General features: G+C 32.4%; 1 protein-coding gene across 1 annotated transcript; it reads left to right on the top strand.

Moving 5' to 3' along the window:
* The first annotated feature begins 1914 nt into the window (after positions 1-1914).
* LOC129905656 (anillin) lies at positions 1915-22189 on the top strand. Its single transcript, XM_055981185.1, has 12 exons — positions 1915-1947; positions 2046-2417; positions 6811-7795; positions 8042-8425; positions 8498-8687; positions 12222-12345; positions 12464-12649; positions 12742-12966; positions 13040-13397; positions 20740-21038; positions 21108-21359; positions 21445-22189. Exons 1-12 carry the CDS (start codon positions 1930-1932, stop codon positions 21922-21924), a joined length of 3873 nt encoding a protein of 1290 aa, XP_055837160.1. The 5' UTR covers positions 1915-1929; the 3' UTR covers positions 21925-22189.
* Positions 22190-23916: the final 1727 nt, after the last annotated feature.

The raw sequence follows: 23916 nt of genomic DNA, 5'->3' as shown, positions 1-23916 counted from the left end.
TTAAATTCTGTTAAATTTAAGGTGAAATCTTACAAAACCGAATAAAAATGAAAAGATTCCGTCTTAGTTCTGTGTGCAAACGTCTTAATTTTAAAAGATTTTCTTACAAAAAAAAAAAAAATAAATCATTTAAAATTAATGTGAAAATCGTCTTAATATTTTTGGTAATTGAAAAAACTTAAAAAAAAAATTTTAATTTGTTTGAGAATTTAAATACAGTTTATCATACCAATTTTTAACATCAAGGAGCTAGTTACTCGCCTAGTAACCCAAGAGTTTTATGATCGGTCCCCACAAACACAAACAAATAGAACTTAAATCCAGAATTTATTATTAGCCGTGTTTAATATTCATGTGGATCTGGATCAGAATCAAATTTACAGGTAAAACAAAAAAAAAAAAAAAATACGTGATCCTGCTTTCTATCGGGATCATTTTTATTGCACCAAAAATTATATTCTGGTCAACGGATGGCTTTTGTCTGTTTGTCGGTAGGTAGAAAAATAAGAGATAGAGCATAAGCTGCAGAATAAACAAATTAATATAAAGCGAAAAACGAGATGAAAATAGAAATCTGCTTCTTTTTGTGTTCCATAACATTTTATTATGTAATCATAATTTATATGGATTATATTAATCATAATAAAACGCAGCTTATAACGCACTTATAGTTTTTGAGTGCGAATAAAAATCAAACAATTCAAAACTAATAACATCATTATATTGTGACACTATACAGAACTCCAGAGAACATTTTTACAGTGTATCAAAGAATTTTTTATCGCACCTATAAGGACACTATAAGAGATTCCAGAGTATATTCTTAGAAAAATTGTATCAGCGGTTTACTATTATATTCTTATTGTAGGTAGTATAGCAGCTTTATAGGTGCGAATAGCAATTTGGATTCAAAATTCAGAAGCAAAATTATTGTTAGTTGGGATATACATATATCATATGAGCCGTGTTTTATTATTCATGTGGATCTGACATCAGTTTTACAAACAACATGTTATCCTGTTGTGATAGTCACAAGAACCAAATCTGCGGTAATCATTATGTATTTCGCATAGCAAACTAATCTTTTGTAATTACATATCACCGATTACAAACCACAATAGCTACCCCTGAGGTGCTTTCTTTTACTAGCAATAGTCAACTATGGTTGTTATTTCAAAAAATATGGTTGAAGTGTCATTTTGTAATAATTTGTTCGGTTTTTTACAAACCGTTTAGGAACGATTTATTGTTAGATATTGTTAAACTCTCAAACCATAAAAAAAAAACGTGGTAAGTTTTATCACGTTTTCATAATAAATTTGATTCTGGATTTATAATAAAATTAAAACAAACTTCAAAAATTAAATTAAAAAAATTAAAATATTTTTCATATGAAAACTGAAATGATAAATTTTTTATCACTTCACAGTTTTACAGATCGGGTTTGCTGTAGGTTTTAATCAATGGCGATAGTGAGAAAATATATACATATAATAGAAAATACAATATATTTTTTTTTAATCTCTCATATCTTGTTTTTTCTACTCTTCATCCCTTTCTTTAAATTTCAATCTTATTCAACTCACACCTTTAATTCATTAAATATTTTTTTCCCGAATGCGAACGCTACCTAACTATCAAATACACAAACCACACCTTTACTTCCAACCACTGCCAGCGCCATGTGGCCAACATTGAAACAATTTACATTCAAATCAAACTTCAACTTTTCATTTCAACTGCAAAAATTACAAATTAATCGCGTTGTTTGTCTTGTTCAGAATAGTTTTTATTTTTTACAAGAATTTATGTGAAAAAATTGACAAAATATTATAAAAATATATAAAGAGATATTAAAAAAATAAGAAAATAATAATAAACTAACGATTGGGGTGAAATATTTAATAAATAAGAGTTTTTTTTACAACGATGGACCCTTTTACACAGGTAAATGTCATTTTTTTTTGTTGTGTGAAAAAAAAAAAACAAAAAATGTCCTTCGAAATGCTAATTACTTTTTTTCTTAAAACAAATTCTAATCCCAGCGAATGCTTGAAAAAGCCGAACAACGTAGCAAAGCGCTTGGAATAAGCAAAGCCACTAAATTTGACCTCCCTCAAAGTGAAAATACAAATCCGGTTTTCAAGAAGCCCACACAACAGCAATCATCGCAATCGAAGGCTTTGGTTTCGTCTGCAAGTAGTAATTTGACTCCTTTGCAACAAAGTAACTCGGGAGCGGGACCATCATCATCGTCAAACAATCGATTGAATGTTGTCCAGAAAAAAGTGGAAAACTTCAATGATAAAAATGACAACACGATGTCGCAAGATAAAGTCCGGAGGCAATTTTCTGTGGACAAAGAAAACATGGATCTGGGCATTGAGATAAACATAACTACGGCTAAGAATATTGAAGTAAGTAATAAGTAATGCAAATAAATTATTGCTAAGTTTGGGGGGAATTTTATTAGGTATACGATAACATTTTGCAGTGATTAATAAAATTTATTTTGCTGTTTGCTGAAGATAAGCCATCTTTCTGGCTTGGGCGAGTGCTCATTTGATTTTGTTGTTTGATGTTGTTGGTCTCATAGATATTTTCTAGTGAGTTATTGGGTTTGTAGAGCAGCTGCTTAGTTTTTGTTATCAAGTCATTATATTGTTAGAAATAAACCAACATTGCGTTGCTATGCTGCCAAAATGCACTAAGTCAAAAAACATAGTTTTGAGTAAATCGATTTTTAAGATTATTTCTCTTGTGAAAATTCAATGTTAACTGTTATCTGTCAGATAATCACTTTAAACACAAACTCAACATTTTGACATTAGTTTCCAAAAACTTTTTTGGTTTTTGAAAAACCAAAATGATAATTATGTGAACGAAAGTAGAAAAAGCCATGACTTAGTGCCTTTTACCTGTAATGATTTGCAATTATTTGTTCGTAATGAATACTTTTCTGGCATATGAAGTTAAAGGAAACAACATTATAGCACAAAAGTAAAGACAAAATCTCAATTATACCTAGTTAAACCAGAAATTTTACAACGCAGAAGAATCAAAAACAAGTAACTAATAAAAGAAGGCTTTAAAAATGGAAGCAATTTAAAATTATCTCTTTCACTTAATACATCCAGTTCTGGAAAGAAATCTAACATTGTGATGGTAATGATGAAAACCAAGAATGATAAATTTCAGGAATAACACCTTTCTTACAAATGAGGCGTTTAGAATAATAAAGGGTGAAGTCCACTTCTCTATACATAAGTCGGATTTTTAAAGGTCTTTAAAATTAAGGGTTTTGTTCTATATAAAATAGTATACAGGAAAGAAATCTGTGAAACCTTTATTTCAAAATTTCCTTTAGTTCTTGACAAAAGGCTTTTCAAAGTTCAAAAAAATGCACAAATTTCAAATGGACTCTGAACACCTCATACATCAATCAGGTCTTTCTTCTTAGTTGTGCTTATTTAAGAGGTTCGGTGTACCCTGTACAGGCTTGGCCATTTTTTTACCGGCAGATAATTAGGAACAGGGTTTCTCCCTCTTCGAAAGCTCTTAAAAACGTTCAAGCTTCGAAAATTGTGGTCAAATTCATATTAAGTTTGAAGTATTTCCGGTTTATTTTTTTCGTATCGAAAACATTTAATTTGAAGCCAGTTACGAGAATTCTAATTCATTTTTAAAAGGTTATTAAGATTCATACATATAAAAAATTCAAGTCGTCTTTACTCGCTGATAAACTTACAATTTGTATTAATCTGTTTACATTTGACCGCTTTTTTCTTACATTTACCTCACAAGATACTTTGTAAGTCATTTTTCAAATTTAAAAATGTTGTTTTAAAGACAGGAAAAATGCACTAAGTCTCATTAATGCTTTCTCTTGCTATAAACTAGTACTGATTTAATTTTTCTTGCGTTACAGGTAAAAAGCACTAAGTCAACTTAGTGCGTTTTGCCTGTATTAAAGTTGTTTTTTCTGACTTCGTGCAAAAATATACCTCAAATAATTCATAAAGTACGCCAAATATTTCTTAGTGTGGTATTTTACTAGATCGATATCATCATTCTGAACCGTTTTGCATTTAAATCTAAAAACACTTAAAATATGACTTAGTGCGTTTTGGCAGCATACCGACGATTGGTAGTCAGTTAATCTTAAATACAGAAATGATAGAAAATGTAGGGAAACTAATTACAGGTCGTTTCAAATTAAAAGTCCCATGGAAAATTGAGCAAAAATAAAAAAAAAACTCATTCGCTCACTGGAAGGAAGCATTTATGACGCAGCTGAACTTTTTCTAAAATTACGATAAAATAATAAGGAACAGTTCTTGATATCACTTTTTTATGAATATGTTTTATGACCTTTGTATATAAATGTATAGTTTTATATTTGGTTTACGGGAATTAAACCAAATATATCGCTTTTTTAATTAATTGATCCATCTATAAGATTCGCTGGGTAAGTCTCAGAAAGAGGAGGCAAGCCTTCCGGGCTTGCATCGTTCCATATTCGCGGGCAATACAAAAAAACATACAATTATTATTTGATTATTTATCATTTGAAAGCAGTTGGGATAACTTTACCGAAAATATTGTTATATGACTAGGTGAAGATGCATCAAAAATGGCCAGTTTGTATGATAGTAGTTCTTAATTTCAAATTCTATTAACACCTTTTTATTTGTATAAATAGGCAGTAAATATCTTCTTTTTATTTTTCAATTATTTTGGAGTCATCATTATAGAAATCATTCATAAACAAATTCAGATTTTTCGTTCGTTTATTTTTTTTTTTCTCTAGCATTTCTTTCATTCAAACAAGCATCATTTGTTGTTATTTTTGAGCTGATTTTCGTAATGAGCCGATAAAATAGAGTTTTTTGTTTATTTGCTCTTAATGTTATTGGAAGAGAGAAAATAAACTCAGAGTCAGGACTTTTGAATTAAAACGAGCTGTAAGTTCTTGTTTAATGTTTGTCTTGAAGGTCAAGATTAAAGTTGAGGAACCATTCGAATGAAAAGACAAAAATAGAAAAAAAAAACACATTCTTCCGAATTGAAAATGAATTTTTGAGTTTTAGATTATTTACATTTCAATTTTTTTAAGGAGGGAAACATTCCCAGACAAATTGTATTCACGATAACACCCATATCTAAACAAACAAATGGTGAAAGACTACCCTTATAAATTAATTCAAAAAGGAAGAGCGAAGGGGAATCTAATGGGAGATACCGATGCACATTAGAATTAAAGGGGATGAAAAAAAAAATAGAAACAGCATTTGGATATTCATGTTGTGATACGTGTGATGAGGATTTTTATACTGAACCTGGGTCAGCGAAGAATCTAAAGAATTTTATATTTATGAAATTTACCATATTAGCTAGGTTCCGATATTTATAAATGATTTTCAATGGGTTTTAAGATTTTGAAGGTAATTTCTGTTGGGTCCTTTAAAGAAGCTATCGTATTCTGTTAAATTAAATGTTCAGATTGGTAGCATATTCTTTCATAACCTTCAGAAGTTAAGTCTTCTGACTTAACCTTTGTGATTTAGAAGAATGATGCTTTATTTTGTGAGGAAATCTGCTAGTTTGCGGCAACTTCATTAACCTCCTTGAAAAAGGTCCAAGATAAATTTTGACAACTACTTACATCCTTTATCGAAAAATGTCGATCAATTAATGTTGATTCGTTTTTAAAAACTTACTTTTGACAGCAGATAATGTTGCTGAAGTTTTTGTCCCGGTTTTCATCTGAACTGAAACAAATTACTTTTGATTTGATAGATTTGAACCCTTTAGTTTGGACACTGGACTAAGGCAAAATCTACAGTTCGCATTAACTAAAATCGCACTATCGGCGAATAGATTTTCTTAAAATAATAATGACGGAACCATTGATAAACGACTATAGAGTAATTTTTTTTTTGTTTGGTCTTCAAGTCTACACTTTTCAAACATATTAAAAAAAAAAATTCGTTGAAATCAGGAAACTTTCTGCAAAGTAAATATCCAAAACATATTTTTTGTAAGTTTTTCAGTCTTTCCGATTGAAGAACTTACAAACCATCAACTTTTTAGGTCAATGTAGCTAAGGCTTAACTCGTTTACAAGAAAGTATTTTTTTACTACTCTTAATAACGATTAAAAAATATTTCTTTTTGTTAAAAATTAGGACATTATATGCCGCAGTACAAGTATTTTTTGTTAAGAGTCGTTTTTGAGAAAAATGACTTTTCATTTTTTTACCGTCAATTTTGGCCCTAAAAACATTTTGTTCAATTTCCGCTCTAGAGTATAACCCCAAAACCTTTAAAAACCAAGTTTGAAGACGTTGCTTAAACTGTAGCTCCAGATAGGGGCAGACAAACAAACAGAATTGCGAGACCCACTTTTTTCGCATTATTTTTCATCGTAATGTCATGTTAAACAATTGAGTTCGATTTTTTTACGAATCCTTAAATTGCTCTATATTACCTACCTTTGTAATATCACAAAAAAAATATTTACATAAAGTGCCATTCTATCGGAATCCACGTGTTTTTGTTGTTTGGACTTATTACTGTTCTGCTTGTCAGTATTAAGTTTTTCCATCAACTCACTTTTGGTTCTTACAGAGAAAATTTAACTTTTGATTTAAGATGCTCGCAAGTGAAGTAATGCGTCTTGTTTGTAATGCTTGGCTTGGCTCCCAATTTTTCATATCTTTTTTTTTTGTTATGAAAATTGAAAGTGATCTGAGTATTGATTGCTTGGTCTCAAATCTCATTAAATATTTTTTTTTGTTATTATTTCAAGGTTCAAGTACAAGTTGAAGAACAAGACATAAGCGATGACAGTGAATCATCGAACCAACCCATGGCTAAATTACGAGATACCTCTCGTAATCGCTTGCAACGCTTAGGTGCATTATATTCCAACAATGAAATATCCTCACCAATTCATCGCACTGAAGCTAATTTTCATGAAAGTGTCCAAGATGATGACACCGAAGTCGTTTCCAAACGACCCAGACAAAGATTTTGTAAACTTGCTGCCCTAGCGAATTCAATAAACAACTGGGAAGATGATACTGCCCATATTGATGTGAAATCTGTTGAATTAAAACCTGTCGATGCACCATCGCCACGAAAAGAACCCGAAACTAAGTCAAGGAGAAGTCCCCAACGTAAACCACAAATTGTCCAACATCAATTGAAAGAAAAACCTCAATCCAAAACTGATAGTGATGTCTCAACGACATCATCAAACAATAATGGCAATGGCCCCACCACTTCATCTAAAACAAAACATTTAAAATGGGATCAAAGAGTTATGGACACTTTGGAAGCACAAGGCTTCCAACGAAGGGATTCAACAAATCCAAAACTCGCTTATGAATATGAAAAACAACCAACAACAGAAGTTGTGACCGTTGCGAATGAAAAAGAAAAGCCAAAAGCAGTGACTAAAACAGTCAACGAAGCGCCTAAAGTAAAACCAGCTGAGGCAAGGAAACAAGAACCAGCAACAACTGCTACTGTTAAAACTGGTCTTGTATCAGGAAGAGCTGCAGTCTTTGAAAACAAAACACAAAAAGTAGTTCAAGCTAAACCACAAAAAGACCCAACTGAACTTTCACTAAAAGAACGGATGAATCTGTTTGAGAAAAATAAAGGAGAAGCTCTGGTGCCAAAGGCTGCATTTGGAATGGCTCCATCGATAAGCAAAATTCGTCAAGATAATAAAAGAGTTGCTGAAACCATTGCTGCAACAAAACAAGCTGTTGAGGAGTATAACAAAGGTAAGTAAATAAAGTTGCCTCAATATCCTTCCTTTTACTACGAAAATTGAAAGGATACCACAACAAAATTTACTCCTTTTCACTCTTTCATTGATTTTAATTTGGTCAAACCCAATTCATTGATTTCCTAAAGCCCAAATCTATTCCTTAAATAAACTTTCCCTTTAACCCAAATTCAATTTAGCGCTCCAGTGATTACAGTTGTAGATTTGTGATTCATCAATAAATTGGTTATCTTTTTTATAGCTCCGATTGCTGTTGTGAAAAGTAACGCCGATACTAAAGTCCGCAATAAAGTAGCTGCTTTAGTCGCGAATGCATCATCGACAATTTCTGAAAATAGAATCAAAGCCGAAATCACCAAGCAACGGCAAGAGGATATGCAGGTAATTGCAAATCGTTTCAATAGGCAGAAAGAACAATTCCAAAAGCAACAGCAACAGCAAACCAAGGACGATGAGGATGCCAACGACGACGACGATGTTGATGATGATGATTATATCGATGGTGCATCTACAAGTGTAGCTCAACCGAAAGAAGATAAAACGACCAAAGGTTCATCGATGGTACCACCTCCTCCACCACCACCAATGCCGGCCGGCAACACGAATACTTACAAGAGACGAAGTCGTATGTTTTATTTTTATTTTTTTCTTTAAGGAAAGTTTTTTTTATAATAAAGTATTTTGTCATTCTATAAAGCTGGTAATGCTATTGATGAAATAAAACGTGCCAGAAAATCAAATGAGATGAAATCTGCTCCCACTAGTAGCAATCGATTGTATCCGGCTTTGTCTGACTTTGAATCGAATGAATCCGATAACGATAATTGCACTACTGCAACAATATCCGCTGAGGAAAATCAACGCAATCGTGATCAATTCAATGAGAGGTAAGTGAATATTGAGATTTTTTTGAACGATAAAAGGAAATTGATAAAGATAAAAATCCTGGGATAAGTCTAACAATTTTCCAGTTTTTTTTGTTTCATAACAGTAGTTCATAAGTATTCCCTACAGAGTGGGTCATCTGTTGGTTTAAAGATGACATCTTTTTTCTCTCAAGGCTAGAAAGGAAAACTCGTGCGAGTGGTACGACGGCCACTTGACTTTCAGCTTTCCGACGATTTCGATTTCGCTATAAAGTTCATACAGCTCCTCTTAGAATTTTTTCTTCAAATCTTCATCGATGGACACTGTACCGAACATCACTGGAAAAATATGTTACTAAAACCAGCCCAGTAGTTCTTTTCAATATCCATGTCTCAACCCGTAACAGCAAGACTGCACTTCTTTAGTTTTCGAGAGATGGCTTTTTTTTACCCTTTGTTCCCGGAGAAAATTTTTTTTTATTTTTTTCACGAAAAAAATTCAAAAATCTTGAGAAAAAATAATGATTGTACTAGTAATAACATTGTATAAGGAATGTTTTGAGCTGAGAGTACAAAAGTTTAAGTCCATTTTTTAGTAAAAAAAAAAAACTAAAAGATAAAAATGCAAGTAAAAACCAATGTGTTTTACCAAAAAGTCTTATTAAACTAGTATTTAGATTGGAAAACCAAATTTTCTGATTAAAAACATGTTCACATATTCCATAGATTGAAAAACCATGATAATCATTCTCTTTCAGTGTTACCGTTATTTAATTTTGTAGCTCTAAGCTTAAGGCTACTTGAAAAAATTGAGAAAATCCTCACAAATCCTGCATTTTTTTTAACTAAATATTAACTTTTATACAGATATTAATTTTTTTTGTTGGTCGGAGCTATTGCATTATGACTCAATAGCTCATGCAATAATTTTCAAATTTTGATTATTGCAACAAATAATAAAAAATAAATAATAGGTGATTTTATGCTGAAACCACTAGAAAGCAAAGGCTCAATGTCTTTACAATGAAAAGCTTCGTCAACTCTGTCGAAGCTTGGTAAGAATGACTGTAAAGCTATATACTGAAGCTCACATTGGAAACATAATCTTTTCATATCCACGGACTTACGTAGATTTTTCTAAAACCAGACAGCCGTTATAGCCGTCCGATAGCCGTATCATTTTCGCAGATGACAATCTAATTGAAAACTTTTTGAGGCTGCCAAGGCCAACCGAAACTTTTCCACATTTTTATTCATAAGAAAGATAATTTTTCCAAACTCGAATTTTAAGTCTGCTGCAGTGTTTTAAAATAAATCACAAGACATAAGCCCTCAAAGTTTATGAAATCGAGGGGGGAAATCCCTCTGGACGACAGCTTTTTCAATAATTTTTTTTGGAAAACCGAAAGCATTTATTGAAATTTGGAAAAGTATATGATATTATTGATATTATGAAGTATTGATACAATTTTTTTGAAGTAAAAAAAAAACAAAATGGGGGCTCCACAGCTCTTTAAAGTTGGCGCCTCGAGTTTGCCCAGGTCCAGAAAACTATTTATAATCAAAAAAGAAATTTTTTTCCAATAAAATATATTTACACGCATAGCATGAACCTAAATTTAGTAAAAAAAATGTAAAATAAAAATTATAGACCAAAAGAACGAAAAAACACAATGTTTTTTTATAAACAAATTGTTAAAAAAAATATTTATTGTAAACATTTTATTGAACTTTAATGGCCAATGAATTAACGAGTAATTTGCAATTTATTTCAAGTCGATAGCTTCATTAGTTTTTGAGTTACGTTGCACGGCGCGGAATAAAATGCGTTTCGAGGTAAAAGCGTTTAAAGTTTTCGTTTTCGTACTGTGGTAGGTTCGGAGGGCATGGGTTTCGGGACTATCTAGGGGCTTTTGAGGCTTCATTAAAACCACTAAAAATAGTTCCATCGGTTGATAAATGAATTTATTAGGCAAAAAATAATTAATGCAAAAAATAAAAATTTCCAGAGTGGCTGGCAATGTGCCCTCTCCTACTACTTCTTATATTCCCTCCCTCAAAGTGATCACATTAGTCGCATTCCTTAACATTAAAAAGGCGCCTTCAACAACGTTCAATCTAGTAATCACAGCCAGACCAGATATCTCAGTGGATGAGCTAAAAGATCACAAGGCAGAAGAAGAATTATTATAAACGCAACCTTAAATGACTTCAGCAAAAAGGTCTGTTAGCAAATGCACATTGCAACGAAAGTACTTTTCCAAATACTTTGGAACTTGGTGGTTAATGAACTTATGTTTTAGTCACTTAAAAAATAGATGAACCATTGGCGTATGAGTAAAACATCTGCAAACTATAAAAGAACTTATAAATCCTCAAAAAACAGAAATTGTCATAGTAAGAAAATATAAAATTCAACTAGCAGACTCTCGCTCTATTAATGGTGTTCCACTTATTTTTATTAGACGAATACACATATCGTCGGTGAAACCAGAAAAGTGTGTAACTCCAAATTTTCTGAAAATTAGATTTGAATGCCATCTATTAGACAATTAGACCTAATATCTACCGTTCCTTAAACTCAGAATCCCCTTAAAGTTCATAGTTTAGAAATTAATTAGAAAATGAAAACTCATACAAATGCCTTCAAAACGATTTGGTGTTTTGCTCTCCTATAAAATTTGCTAAAATGGAGTTACACACTTTTCTGGTTTCACCGACGATATGTGGGTCTTATTTTGGATAGATAATAATTGAACTGGATAACCAATATACAAGAAAAAACCATATTGGAACTCTTCTCCTGCAAAAGAGCTATCGGGAATAAATAGGTACTGTCACCAAAAATTATTGGTTATACATGGCAGTCAACAGATCTACTCTCACTTACAGGGTGGCAGTTGAGTCCAACGTTCGGCGTGCATGTGTATAAGCGGAGCCCTCCGTTTGACACTTTCTAAAAAACCTCCCACCATCGATGATTTTATTTTATAAAACAAGTGGCCGCGAGCACAGTTCTATTGGTCACAGAATTATTCTCATTCCGTCAAAGTGATTGAATTGAGGTTTTAGGACGCGAAAAAAAAAATTGATTTTTTTCTAAATGACTCTTTAGTCCCTTGCCATCGTACATTGAATTTAGAGAGAAGTTAGTTCAGTTCATTGTTTTGTTAAATTACTACCAAATTAAGATTTAGTCCGATTCTGAATGAAAACTATCAGGTAAATGTGTTCCCAAGAAGGACTCCGAATCGGAAAATTCCAAGAATATCATTCCTTTTTTTGTTTTATTTTTGTTCCCTGAACTTTTTGATTGGGAGCCCTACTTCCAAACGCGATTCCCCGGGAGTTTTCATTCAGAATAGGGCTGATTATGTCTGCTGTTTCCTCTTTTTCTTGAAATATGAAATTTAACAAATATGAAAGAAAAAAAAAAATCCTTTGAACGACAATTTAATACAAATTTTTCTCTATTTCAACTTTAATTACGATGGTTTTTTTCATTTTAAAATAAAATTTGAATTGAATTATTCTATGATGGCATTCTCTTTCTAGTTACATGGATTCAGAAGAAGACAGTACAGCTGGAATTTGCAACGTTAGCTTGGGTCGTGAAATAATGCAAGTTGTTCAGTCGAATGAATCTCAACAAAACAACAATGCAATTGCAAGACAAAAGGTAAAATTTTGAATTATAATTTACAAAAGAATACTTCTCTCTTCCTAAGAAAATCTTTATTATTTTCATTTTGTCAATGAAATATCTTAAAATTGTGTTTATACTGTTGTTTTGGCAGGAAGTACGTTACGCTGAAAAGGATCAGTACTACGGTGACAGTTCAATTAATTCGTCTGAAGAAGGTTCAATGGGCATAGACGACTATCTAGATGAAGCACTCGACGAAGATGTTGATAACTATGGACACAGTAACGATGACGATGATGACACTGATGAACAAAATGATAGCAAAGTATCTAGATCGGTAAGGGAAGAGAGAGAATGCTTTTACACTTGAACGAAAAAGAATCTTTTATTAAATTTGATTCCTTTAAAAATCTACTTTCAATCAAACAGAGCAAAGGAACAACAGCATCAAATAGTTTCTCCTTTAAGAAAACACCAAAAAAATACACCCATTGCATGCCGATCTCAGAGGAAAATGATGACTATCAAACGACCTCGGTTACACCATTCCAAACTCCAGTAAAATCAGCTTTGACGGTAAATCAGTCGGAAGATGAAAACACTGTTACACTAGTGCACACAGTGAGTTTCTATCGACGTCAGCAAAATTCAAATGTAAGCCCAACAAAAACATGAAAGGAAAGGGATAAAATTGAAAATATATGTTTCTCTCTCTCGTCTTTTTTAGAGTAACAATTCAACGCCAGTCCGTAAAATCTGCCGAGAGCAAGAAAATCAACGTTCTTCGGAAGAAAACAATGGATATCGCCATAACCAACACCATCAGCAGCTGCAACAGCATCATCATAATAGTCATCAAACAGACACAGAAGGTTATTCTGAAGAAGATGAATCCAACTCTGAGTCAGATGTACCAGATGATAGCTTTCTGGTGCAGGACAAAATCAAAAAACTTTTAGATGAGGTTTGCAAACAGCAACAGGTTATTGGGCAAACCAGTCAGGCATTAAATTTGTGTGCTTCTACAATTGAATTTTCCGGATCGACAGAATCTGTCGAAGGCGAACGTCATTTATTGGTTGCAAGTAAGTTGAGAATTTTTATTTTATTTTTTACTTATTGTTGTGAAGGTGGTGGACAAGGAATGAGATTTTTAATGTGATTGAATTTGACACAGAAAAAAGAGAATGATTTTATGAATATGGGATAATATGTATATGAAATTGGTTAGAATCTTTAAATGATTCAATGATGGGCTACATTTCTAGTATTTAAAGTGTATGGGGCGCTAAAAATAGTAATGGTTAAATGGGTATTTTTCTGTTTGTTGTTAAAAGAATGCAAAACCGTCGGTCACACTCAGGCCAGTGCAGGTCCACTGTAATATATCTAAAAGCTGGGAAGAAATTTCCTACAAATTAAAACCATTTAGAAAGTTTCTAAAGAGACTATTTTGTCATTAGCTCTGTTATCGTTGTAGAAGTTATATGTGTTTTCATAAACGTCTGCCTAACTTAGACGTATTCATAAAGTTAGATCTGCGATCGTACTAACGTTGTACAACTGCAGTAGCTGCTGTTCAAAAACGTCATTATGTCGTCAACGACGGGCAGATTGCGTAGCCAAAATTTAATGGCTGTAGAACTCACGAAGAAATTTATCTGGCTCTTGATTAGATGTTTTTATTGTTGATAAATATTTGTTGTTAATAATAAGTATTGTAGAAAAAAAAAATGTTTCTTTTTTTCATTTTTTGAAAATTTTTTGATTTTAATGATACCGAAGGTTTCTAAATCGTTTTTTTAAAGATGAGTTTAAATTGAAATTTTTTGGATTAGGGTGGCTCGAAAAAATGTTGTCTGTCAGTTGCTTGTGAAATTAAAAAAAAAATTAACGTGGATATTATTTTAACCAAATTATCAAAGAAGAAAAATATTGCCATTAGCGTGATAAATTCTTTTTATTAATTGAAAAAAAAATAATGTTTTTTACTTCAAAGAAAGAAAGTTTGTAAAAGATTGTATAGGAAATAATTTAAAAAATTGAATATTTTCGATTTTTATATTTTACATCTACCATCGGAATTCAACCAAAATCGTTTTGATATAAATTTAATATTATTATACCAAAACAACACACTTTACTAACTTGCCGTGTACTAAAACTCATGTTTTTCAAAAACGCAAAAAAAAAAAAAAAAACATTTTTGAACACCCTTATTAAAAATATTTTTTCCATTCACAACTTTTTTCTTCTTTCTTCTTCTTCTTCTTCTTCCTTTTTCTCGGCGCTGTTATGATCTCGATGTCGAGGGGATCATAACTATCCCACGTAACTGCTTCACACTAGTGATCCGCCTGTGGGGTTCGCCAGGTTGACCTCAGAAATCGGCGGCAAGCCTCCCGGTTTTGTATTGTTCCATTTCTAAGGCCAACTGAATGCTGGTGGTTTTGCATTTGCTTGTACCAGGAGTTTTTAGGCCTACCTTTCTTTCTATTTCGTGTTGGAACGTTGGAACTTTTTTCTTCTTTAGTTCCACTATTAAGTATTTGTTTTTTGCGCTTTATGTAACACGGTTTACAATTTTCTGTTACTAAAAACAATATTTTCGGGAACTGAAAAAGGATTTTTTTGCCCAACCCTTATTAAACAAAACTCATTCTGTGGTCATTTTTGCATTTTTGGTTTTTGTTTGACATTTGAGGCTTTCAGAATAATGGGTCAAAGTCATTTGAAATTTGTGCATTATTTTGAATTGAGAAGCTTTTTCTCAGAAACTAAAGGCACTTTTGAAATAAATTTTTCACAGATAAATAGCTCTATTTTCATTCTTCCATACTATTTGATATGAAACAAAATCCTTAATTTAAAGGACCTTTAAACATCCAACCTATACAGAAGTGGACTTGACCCATTATTATTCTGAACGCCTCATTTATGAACATTCAGTGACTACTGAAAATTGTCGCAAACGTTCTGCAGAATTGGTGTGTTCATTAATGCATCAAAGCAAAACGACGATTGTACTATCGCAGATTTCCGACGTTTATGAAAACACCCAATATCCGGTCAATTTAAGAAGTACTAGGTCTCCTAAAGTGGGATGAGGTTGAGATGAGTTGGTGAAAGTTTTTTTTTTTTTGCCTTAAGTCAATTAGTTCCGACTGCTTTGTTTGATATAGATACCTTCAGCAAGTAGTGAATGCTTAATGTACTATTCTAACTCTACGGTGGATTACTGTTAGTTTCAAGTTGCTTTTCTTCCGTATGTTTACGGTGTTCTTATTACCGTCATTTTATATAAAACTTTTTACCTTTCAAAGCCACTATCAATTGGCCTCCATTATGTCTTGATTTATCTAAGCACCTAGTATTTCCTCAGTACCATTGTACACCAATGTTTTGCATTGCCTAGACTTGTATAGGCGAAGTATAGCATTTTCTTTCATTCGACTATCCATCAGTTTTCTTTTGTGTACGTTTACAAAAATTTCTGGAGTATTTGAATTAAGAACTTTGGCTTTAATATAAATTCTGCACCCGATTTGCACTTCGAATCGAAACCAGTAAAAAAACTATTGGTAAACGGCTAGAAATAAATTTTATCTTAAAGAAAATTCATTCGTTTGCATATAGCAACAACAAAATTCTTTCCTCTTTTTTAAATACAAACAAAATACGTGCACAGACCAAAAATTTGTTTTTATTTCCAATGTGAAGTCAAGAATATGATTTATTGAATTTCTCTTCCTCTGCAAAAAAAAAAGTAAAATTTCATTTCACATTTCAATGGACAAAAATGCTTTGCTCTGATATACTTGTTTGCATGTATATTTCTCAGACGGCTGCTTTGTTGAGGAAACATTTGCTCTCTTTTACATAAATATTTATCAAAGAACCAACCACCACCCCTCTTTTGCATTTGGAAACAAAATTGATTTTTCGTATTTATGAGTCTCATGGTCTCATCTATTTGAAAATGATTTTTCATTGCTTTTCTGATAGAAATTAAAGCTTTGTCACAATCGAAATAGCATTTCTCATTTCATCTCACTTGAGCAATAAAATAATTGAAATTATTTTTCTGAAGAACTTGAAGAGAAGTGGTTTTTGTTTTACATACTTTGACACAATTAAAAACGAAAATTTGAATTGTAAACGAGCAATTCCTAATCTTTTGGTTGGAAAATTTGGGCCATTACCTACACAAATTGAAGTATCTTACTTTTTGTAATTAAAAAACAAAAGATTTGTAATTTAAAGAAATTGAAAATGTCTCTTTAAAGATTTTTCATTTTGATATTGTCCAATGCCAATGTGATAATAAAATTATTATTAAACCAAAAAGGAGGCTCATCCTATAATGCCCACCCAACCCATTGTATCGATAAAAAACAATGCAAACACAAATATAGAGATAACAACCATTTCAACCAACCGACCGACCGATATGAGGAAACGAGGATGCTTCAAATCGTTCGGCTTGGACATGGAATTTTAATTCGATTATTACAACAATGTTCACTTGCCGGTTCGTTTGAAATTTAAACTCCATCCAAAATACTACACAAAACCATCATCATCATCATGATCACGATGATGGTGTTCTGTATTCTCTATGAATCGTTGTCGTTGGCCAATATGCAAGCAAAGGATAATGATGTTATCCTTGTTGGCAGTGTTGTTACGGCAACTGTTGAACAGAGTGGTGTTCCGAATAAAAATGAATCAACCAACAACAAAAAATGAAAAAAAAAAAAAAAAACAATATTACTATGGTGTGTAGTTAAGTGATGCAGACATAGCATTTGCACACTTGCTACACACATGCTTGTCTCTGCCTCCTTTTCAATGCAGCATGGTAAAGTGGACAAATTAAATATTATGCCAAAAGGCAGGTTAACCAACATGGAATTTCATTTTGGATGGTTGTACACTGTTGGGTTTTGCACGTTTATCCAGTTATCTATCTGGCTTCGTGTCAATTAATATTTTATTGAAATTTACGCGAATTCGATGATTAACAATTAGAGGTGTACATTGTCTTTTGAGTGTTTTTGGTGAAATGGAGAATTTATGTTGTGAGGGTAAAATGTAATAACTTGATATAATAACTGAGTAAGGGTTATTTTATATATTTCCATGGTATGCCAGCAAAAAAGCCTGGTTTTAAACTTAACTTAACGTTGCAAGGACAATATTACGAAGGAATGTGTATCAAGATCATAACAAATCAAAGAACAAGAGGGGTGTAATCAATTAGGCAACTTAAAAAAAGCTTCGGAAAGTTGTGTGGGTTTTAAAATGGCATTTTGGGGGCTATCGTGAATAAAATGTTCCCTGGGAATGCTTCATATGTTTTAAACATGGGAACAAAAATGAGAATGAATAGAAATTAAGCTGTCATTTCATAGGATTTTTGCTGGAATTAAATTCCATGGGAGATTCACGATCGCTCAAAAAATTCAGAGGGAAAAAAATATTCCGAGAGAAACGCAATTCCCCCGGAGATTCACGATTATGTTATTATGGCGATCTTAAATCTTGGTGCTTTGCATTTAAGATAAGGATTCAATAAAGAGTTTTCATAAAACAAAATTGAATGCAAGGGTGTTTTTTTTTTTTTAAAGATACAGTAAAATCGGGTAAAACGCTTAAGAACTTAAGTATAAACGTTCAATTTGTCATCGAAACCAAACATGAAATGAATCATAACTATCTTCCCGATAACAGGCCTGTTCCATTGGAGGTGGTACTTTACTACTAGTAGATGTTTTGGTTTATCTAGTATTCTAGTACTATCATCTACTCATGCTCTTCTTCCCGAGTAGATACGATTTGTATTGAATTCGTTGAAAGTGCGTTCCATTGAAAATCGTTAGTAAACTACTAGTAGTACTTTGCCACCTCCCAATGGAACAGGGAAGAAATTTTAAGTTCTCTTTTTTAAAAAAATGTATCCTATTTTAAGAAAGTGGCGGGTTAACCTGGTCCGTCGACCGGATGGGGAGGAAAATAAGGGGTTCCGAAGTTGACTTTATTTATTTTAGAATTTTCTAAAAATATAAAAGATTTTTCAATAAAAATGCCGGAAAATTGTTATTCTGAGAAAATTCAATAAAAACGCACGTACCTAAATATACACTGCGCGTCACTTGAATAGAAACAACATTTTTTCTTTAGAAATTAGCGATTGGCGCTTTGGTGAGGTAACTTAGTAGATTTTTGGTTTTGCATTTTCAAAGAGGAACTTTTAACAAACAATGTTGTAAAAACAAAAAACCCAAAACAGAAACCGTATGGCTACTAGTTGCGTTTTTTCGCATTACTTCGCAAAAAACATTGTTTTTTTTTGCGTCACTTGAATATAAACAAGCTCTTAAATTAGATAAAAATTATGAAAAATCATGGACAACACTAATTTTAGTAAAGAAGTATTAAACTTTGACATTATTTGCACATTATAACCAATTATGGGCTACGAGCTACCAATATGCACCACAGAAAATGCATAAATAGCAGCTAACATTGGAAATGCACTTGCAAATTGAAAATTTGCCAAATTTGGATGAGAATATTTTTAACATATCGTAAACTAGTGATTGAATAAAAAAAATAAGACAGGTGAGACCCAAATCAAGAGCAGAGAAAAAATAATTTAAAAACTAGCTGCAATTTCCTTCACTTTGCCGCTAAAATCGGTCAAAAACCTGGTGTTAGTGCGATGATAATGTGTTGGTTTGTTCCATCATGGAAGTTATAAAAGGTGCACAACATTAAAAAAGCTTCAAAATGCAAAATAACAACATTTTAAGTTCTACTAAGATTACAAAAAAGTTAACTATTTTAATGTTGCATTCGAACTGAAAAGAAGTGAGGTAAAGAGTGGTTTTTCAAAGGAAAACATACCAGCTCAGATGGACCAGATTAGTCCTATTTTATTGGTTTATGAAAGAATAACTTTTATCGCATCGCCACCAAAGGGCACTAAAATGTGTTATAGTAATACGCTTTGTTTTTATGATGTGCAATAGCAAAATTGAAGCTTCACTCTTCGAAAAAAGATGCAAACTTTTACAAAGAAATAATGGTAGAAGCTCTCGGGAAGTTTAGGAACGTGGAAAAACAACTGTCTTAGAGATTGCACAAGGATAGTTCCAGAAAAAAACAACGCAAAAGACACAAAACAGATGCATTCCGGAGGAAAACGAAAGTTTATTTCACTTATTCAATCCTTAAAATGTAGAAAATGTCATTTTCTTAATTTGTAAGAAGTTACCAAACACTTTTATCACTTTCTCAAAGTAGGTCTTCGATTGTGTACAGTACAAGTGCATTTTCAATATTAAATTCTATTTATGCATTTTCTGTGGTGCCTAATGGTAGCCCACAATTGGATATAATGTGCAAAAAATGTCAATGTTTAATACTGCTTTACTAAAATTAGTGTTGTCCATGATTTTTCATCATTTTTATCTAATTTAAGAGCTTGTTTCTATTCAAGTGACGCAAAAAAAAAACAATGTTTTTTGCGAAGTAATCCGAAAAAGCGCAACTAGTAGCCATACGGTTTCTGTTTTGGGTTTTTTGTTTTTACAACATTGTTTGTTAAAAGTTCCTCTTTGAAAATGCAAAACCAAAAATCTACTAAGTTACCTCACCAAAGCGCCAATCGCTAATTTCTAAAGAAAAAATGTTGTTTCTATTCAAGTGACGCGCAGTGTACATTTACCTAAATACACATTTACCTGAATATTTTTTTTTTTATTTCAATATATTAAGTTAAGGCCTATTATTAAGGTGAAATTACAATGAGTTTAACTTCAAGCTTAATTATTCTTTTATAAGTGACCATTTTGGTCGATGTTTGAATATAGACACGAAATTTCGAAAACAGCGCTGCATAGTGCATAATTTCTAAAAGGATGTTCTTTGACTGACAGGTTGTGCTGAGCATTTTACCTGGACCCACATGAAGTACCTAGGTATCTTTTTTCGCTGGTATCAAAGGAATGATTTATAGAACCGAGAAATTAAAATAATTTGATATTTTTCAAGTGATCCAACATCATACAAAAAATATTTGATTCATTCCAGTAAAATACTCGGCTTTTTTTTATTGCAAAATGTGACAGGCTCGCTAAGTGTTGCTATAATCGCCTTAACCCATTACCATTAAGTAAGTGTCTACAGCACAGTTCCAGATTCTTCAACACAAGATATGCATCTTATTATTATTATTTTCCAAAAACTTAAATGCTCTATAACTTAAATTATGTGCTAAAAGCACTTCAACTATAATCACATAATCAAATTGCTTTTCCTACTTATCCTTTTAGAACACTTTCACAACAAACACCCACTACACTATCCTCTACTATCCAAACGACTTATTTTCATTTTCTATTTTCTTTTCACACTCAACAGCACATCGTCGACAAGCATCGCTGGATGAAATCCAAAGATTGCGTGTTGAAAACAGCCTCCGGCCACTTGGTGCGCCAAAAGAAAAAGGTCGACTCACTATCCGAGAGATAACCATTCCACTGAGGCAGGATTACATAAGAAAGCTATCTGCTGACACCATTTCAGGGCATCATTTAGTTTGTCTATTAAAATACAACGAACATGTCCTGGCCACAAAGACCGTACCCACACTGCCCGGTCTGGTTGCTGTCAAATTTCCCGACACCTTGCAACTAAATAATGTTTATGCTGATTTTAGGGTAAGTTACAAAATTACATACACTCTCCCTCAAAACCATTAAACACACATACCTGCGTTTATATCATAGGTTACCCTTGAAATTTATGGAATGACAGCTCAACGAGAAGTCCTACCACACGAAGTGAAATACCACATTAACATAAACAAAAAGGGTGGCGTTAAGACCCCCAAAAAGAAGGGCAACGATAATCGTCTTGTAATGCCGATTGTACAATCGTCAGGTGGGCCACATGTTGTCCGTACTCCGGCGCTAGTTCAATACGGATTTGCAATATTCTCGCTGCGAGAAATTCAAAGGACCACCTGGTCTCTCACACAGGTATGTCGATGCGGTAGCTTAATTAAAAGCTAATTGATTTCATTTGCCTGCAATTAAAACTAATCGATGATAATCTTTTCTTTAGGTTTTGGGCGTTAGTCCATTGGAGGGTGTTGTGCACATGAAAGTCAATTGTGAGCTATCCGTTTCGGTGGAACACAAAGGATTCCTAACGATGTTCGAAGATATTTCCGGCTTCGGAGCCTGGCATCGGAGATGGTGCTATCTTAATGGACACGTTGTCAACTACTGGAAGTATCCAGACGATGAAAAGAAGAAGACCCCAATGGGTTCGATTGATTTGTACACTTGCTGTTCGACAAAAGTCACAACGGCACCCAGAGATGTTTGTGCACGATTAAACACAATGCTGTTGGAATGCCAACGACCGGCCCGAGATGATGATGTCGAATCAATGCTGCTTGTGCCAAATGGAAAGATGACAATCGTAAGGCAGCTATTGTCTGCCGACACAAAAGAGGAACGCGAAGAATGGTGTGCTTATTTCAATAAAGCGTTAACTTTGCTTCGGGCGTGGGGTGGTGTACCACCACAACAACAATAAATTATTGTTGTGGTTCTATGAATAAATATCTATCTAAAAACTTAGGCAATAACAAATCAAGATAGTTTCGATAATATTAGAATTGAAAAGTAGATTAGTTTTTAGATTTCCAGTATTTTTTGAAGTGACAAGAAATGTTATTATTTTATAACTTGGCTGATTAACTATTATGTTTGAACTTAAAAAGTCAGATATCATTACATCTGGCGTTCGTATATTTAAATACAATTTAAACAACAAAAATTCAATTTACTAATATTTATGATATCGAAGTTTCTTATTTTTTTTTTTATAAATATATTTAAATTATATATTATATAATATTTTATTCTTAATAAAAAAGTATTACATTATGTAATTGTAAATAATTATAATACTAATCGCTTTTATGATAATAATATAAACTAATCAAAGCAAATTAAAATTAATTTTGTTATTTTTTGCTGTTAGAAGAGACTTCCGTAAAAAATGATGAATTTTAAATCGATTAAATGTCATCTAAAATTTAAAGATATCGAAGATAGGGACGAATACATGGTTGTCATACTAGTTCGTTTGTTCAAAATTACCGTGGAAAAGTGCCGCTGCTCTGTTAAACCTTGCAAGAACTTCATCAAATTCATTGTTGTAGTAACAGGTTTTAAAGCAAGACTGAGAAATTGTTAGCAACTCAGGAGTCAATAACAAAGGTATAATTTCTTAGAATTGGGAACGAAAATGATAATTCAGCCTTTCCCTCGGAATTTGCTGTCGTTTCATACAATTTTTTGTTCCCTGGAAATAAATTACCATTTCTCAGGGAAGGAAACAAAATTCTCCTGAAGATTCATGACCCATTGATTTTCTGGAGTCGCATTACAAAAAAAAAAAAAGAAATCATGCAAAATCTCTCGTTATCGTGAAATTGGGATTATCTTTTACGATAGTCTTTTTTGTTCAGTTCTTGATTACCAGCTTGGAGGTAAATGGCGGAACTCCAGAACTCACTCCAGAAGATGCATCGTATGACAACAGGAGTAAAAAAGTTTGATCGAATTAGAAGTAAAAAGATCCGAACAAAGAAAGAACATACGAAAAACTCTGTTGGTATTGCCGTTTTCAAAGTAGAAATCCTAAGAACCCCCTTCAAAACAGCAATATTTTTTTCAATTTTCAAATTTCCTAGTACAAGAAAAAGCAAAAACAAAAGCATCCAGAAGGCCTCAGAAATTGAACAAAACAAAACCAGGAAGCTTGCAATCGATTTCTAAGGACAACCGATATTTTTAGTGGTAAATTATTGAAAATATTGATATGAATCTTGTTCTCACATCGAGCAAGATTTTTTAGATAAACTTATTTTGCGTTGAAACGAAATCCATTTTGGAATGAAATCCATATTTCTGGAGAATTACAGAACATATTTTGGTATCAGAATATAATAATAATATAAGAATAACTTTACTACTGCTACTGATTAGCCCATGCTAAGTTTATTGATTTGTTGGTTTTGCGTCAAATTACATAAATTTGAAAATATCTTCTCATCACAAAATGTACACGAGCAATTAGCATCAAAAGCTTAAATAATGTTTTTATGTAGGTATCGAAATCCGGGTTGACCACGATATCGCAACAACCAGAAATAAATGAAATGAAATCTATTCGTCTATTGTATCATAGTTTATAAATTATATCTGCTATGGTTAAACTCGTAGTAACGATATTTATGTTTAAGAAAAATCATAATTCAATATTATGTATGTATAAGCTTTAACGATTCAATTTTTTCATTTGCGCACTAACATTGAACAATTCAATGATGCCTTTCAGATTTCTAATTGAATTATTTTTGAATATATAATAATTGATTCTCAAAATTATGCACACACAATAATACAAAACTTTGCTGTCAAATGGAATATTATTTGCTGATAATTTAATTAAATGTTTAAACTAAAAATTAAAATAAAATTGAATTATAATAATTCTAGTAAATGGTTTTTTTTTTCA

This window comes from Episyrphus balteatus, chromosome 1, assembly GCF_945859705.1.
Source record: "Episyrphus balteatus chromosome 1, idEpiBalt1.1, whole genome shotgun sequence".
In the NCBI taxonomy this organism is placed as follows: Eukaryota; Metazoa; Arthropoda; class Insecta; order Diptera; family Syrphidae; genus Episyrphus; species Episyrphus balteatus.
This window is presented reverse-complemented; position numbering and strand designations above follow the sequence as displayed.

Coding starts and splice junctions, on each gene's coding strand:
- LOC129905656 (XM_055981185.1), top strand. Junction 8,688..12,221: donor CGTGATCAATTCAATGAGAG/GTAAGTGAATAT, acceptor TTCTCTTTCTAG/TTACATGGATTCAGAAGAAG. Junction 12,650..12,741: donor ATAGCAAAGTATCTAGATCG/GTAAGGGAAGAG, acceptor TCAATCAAACAG/AGCAAAGGAACAACAGCATC.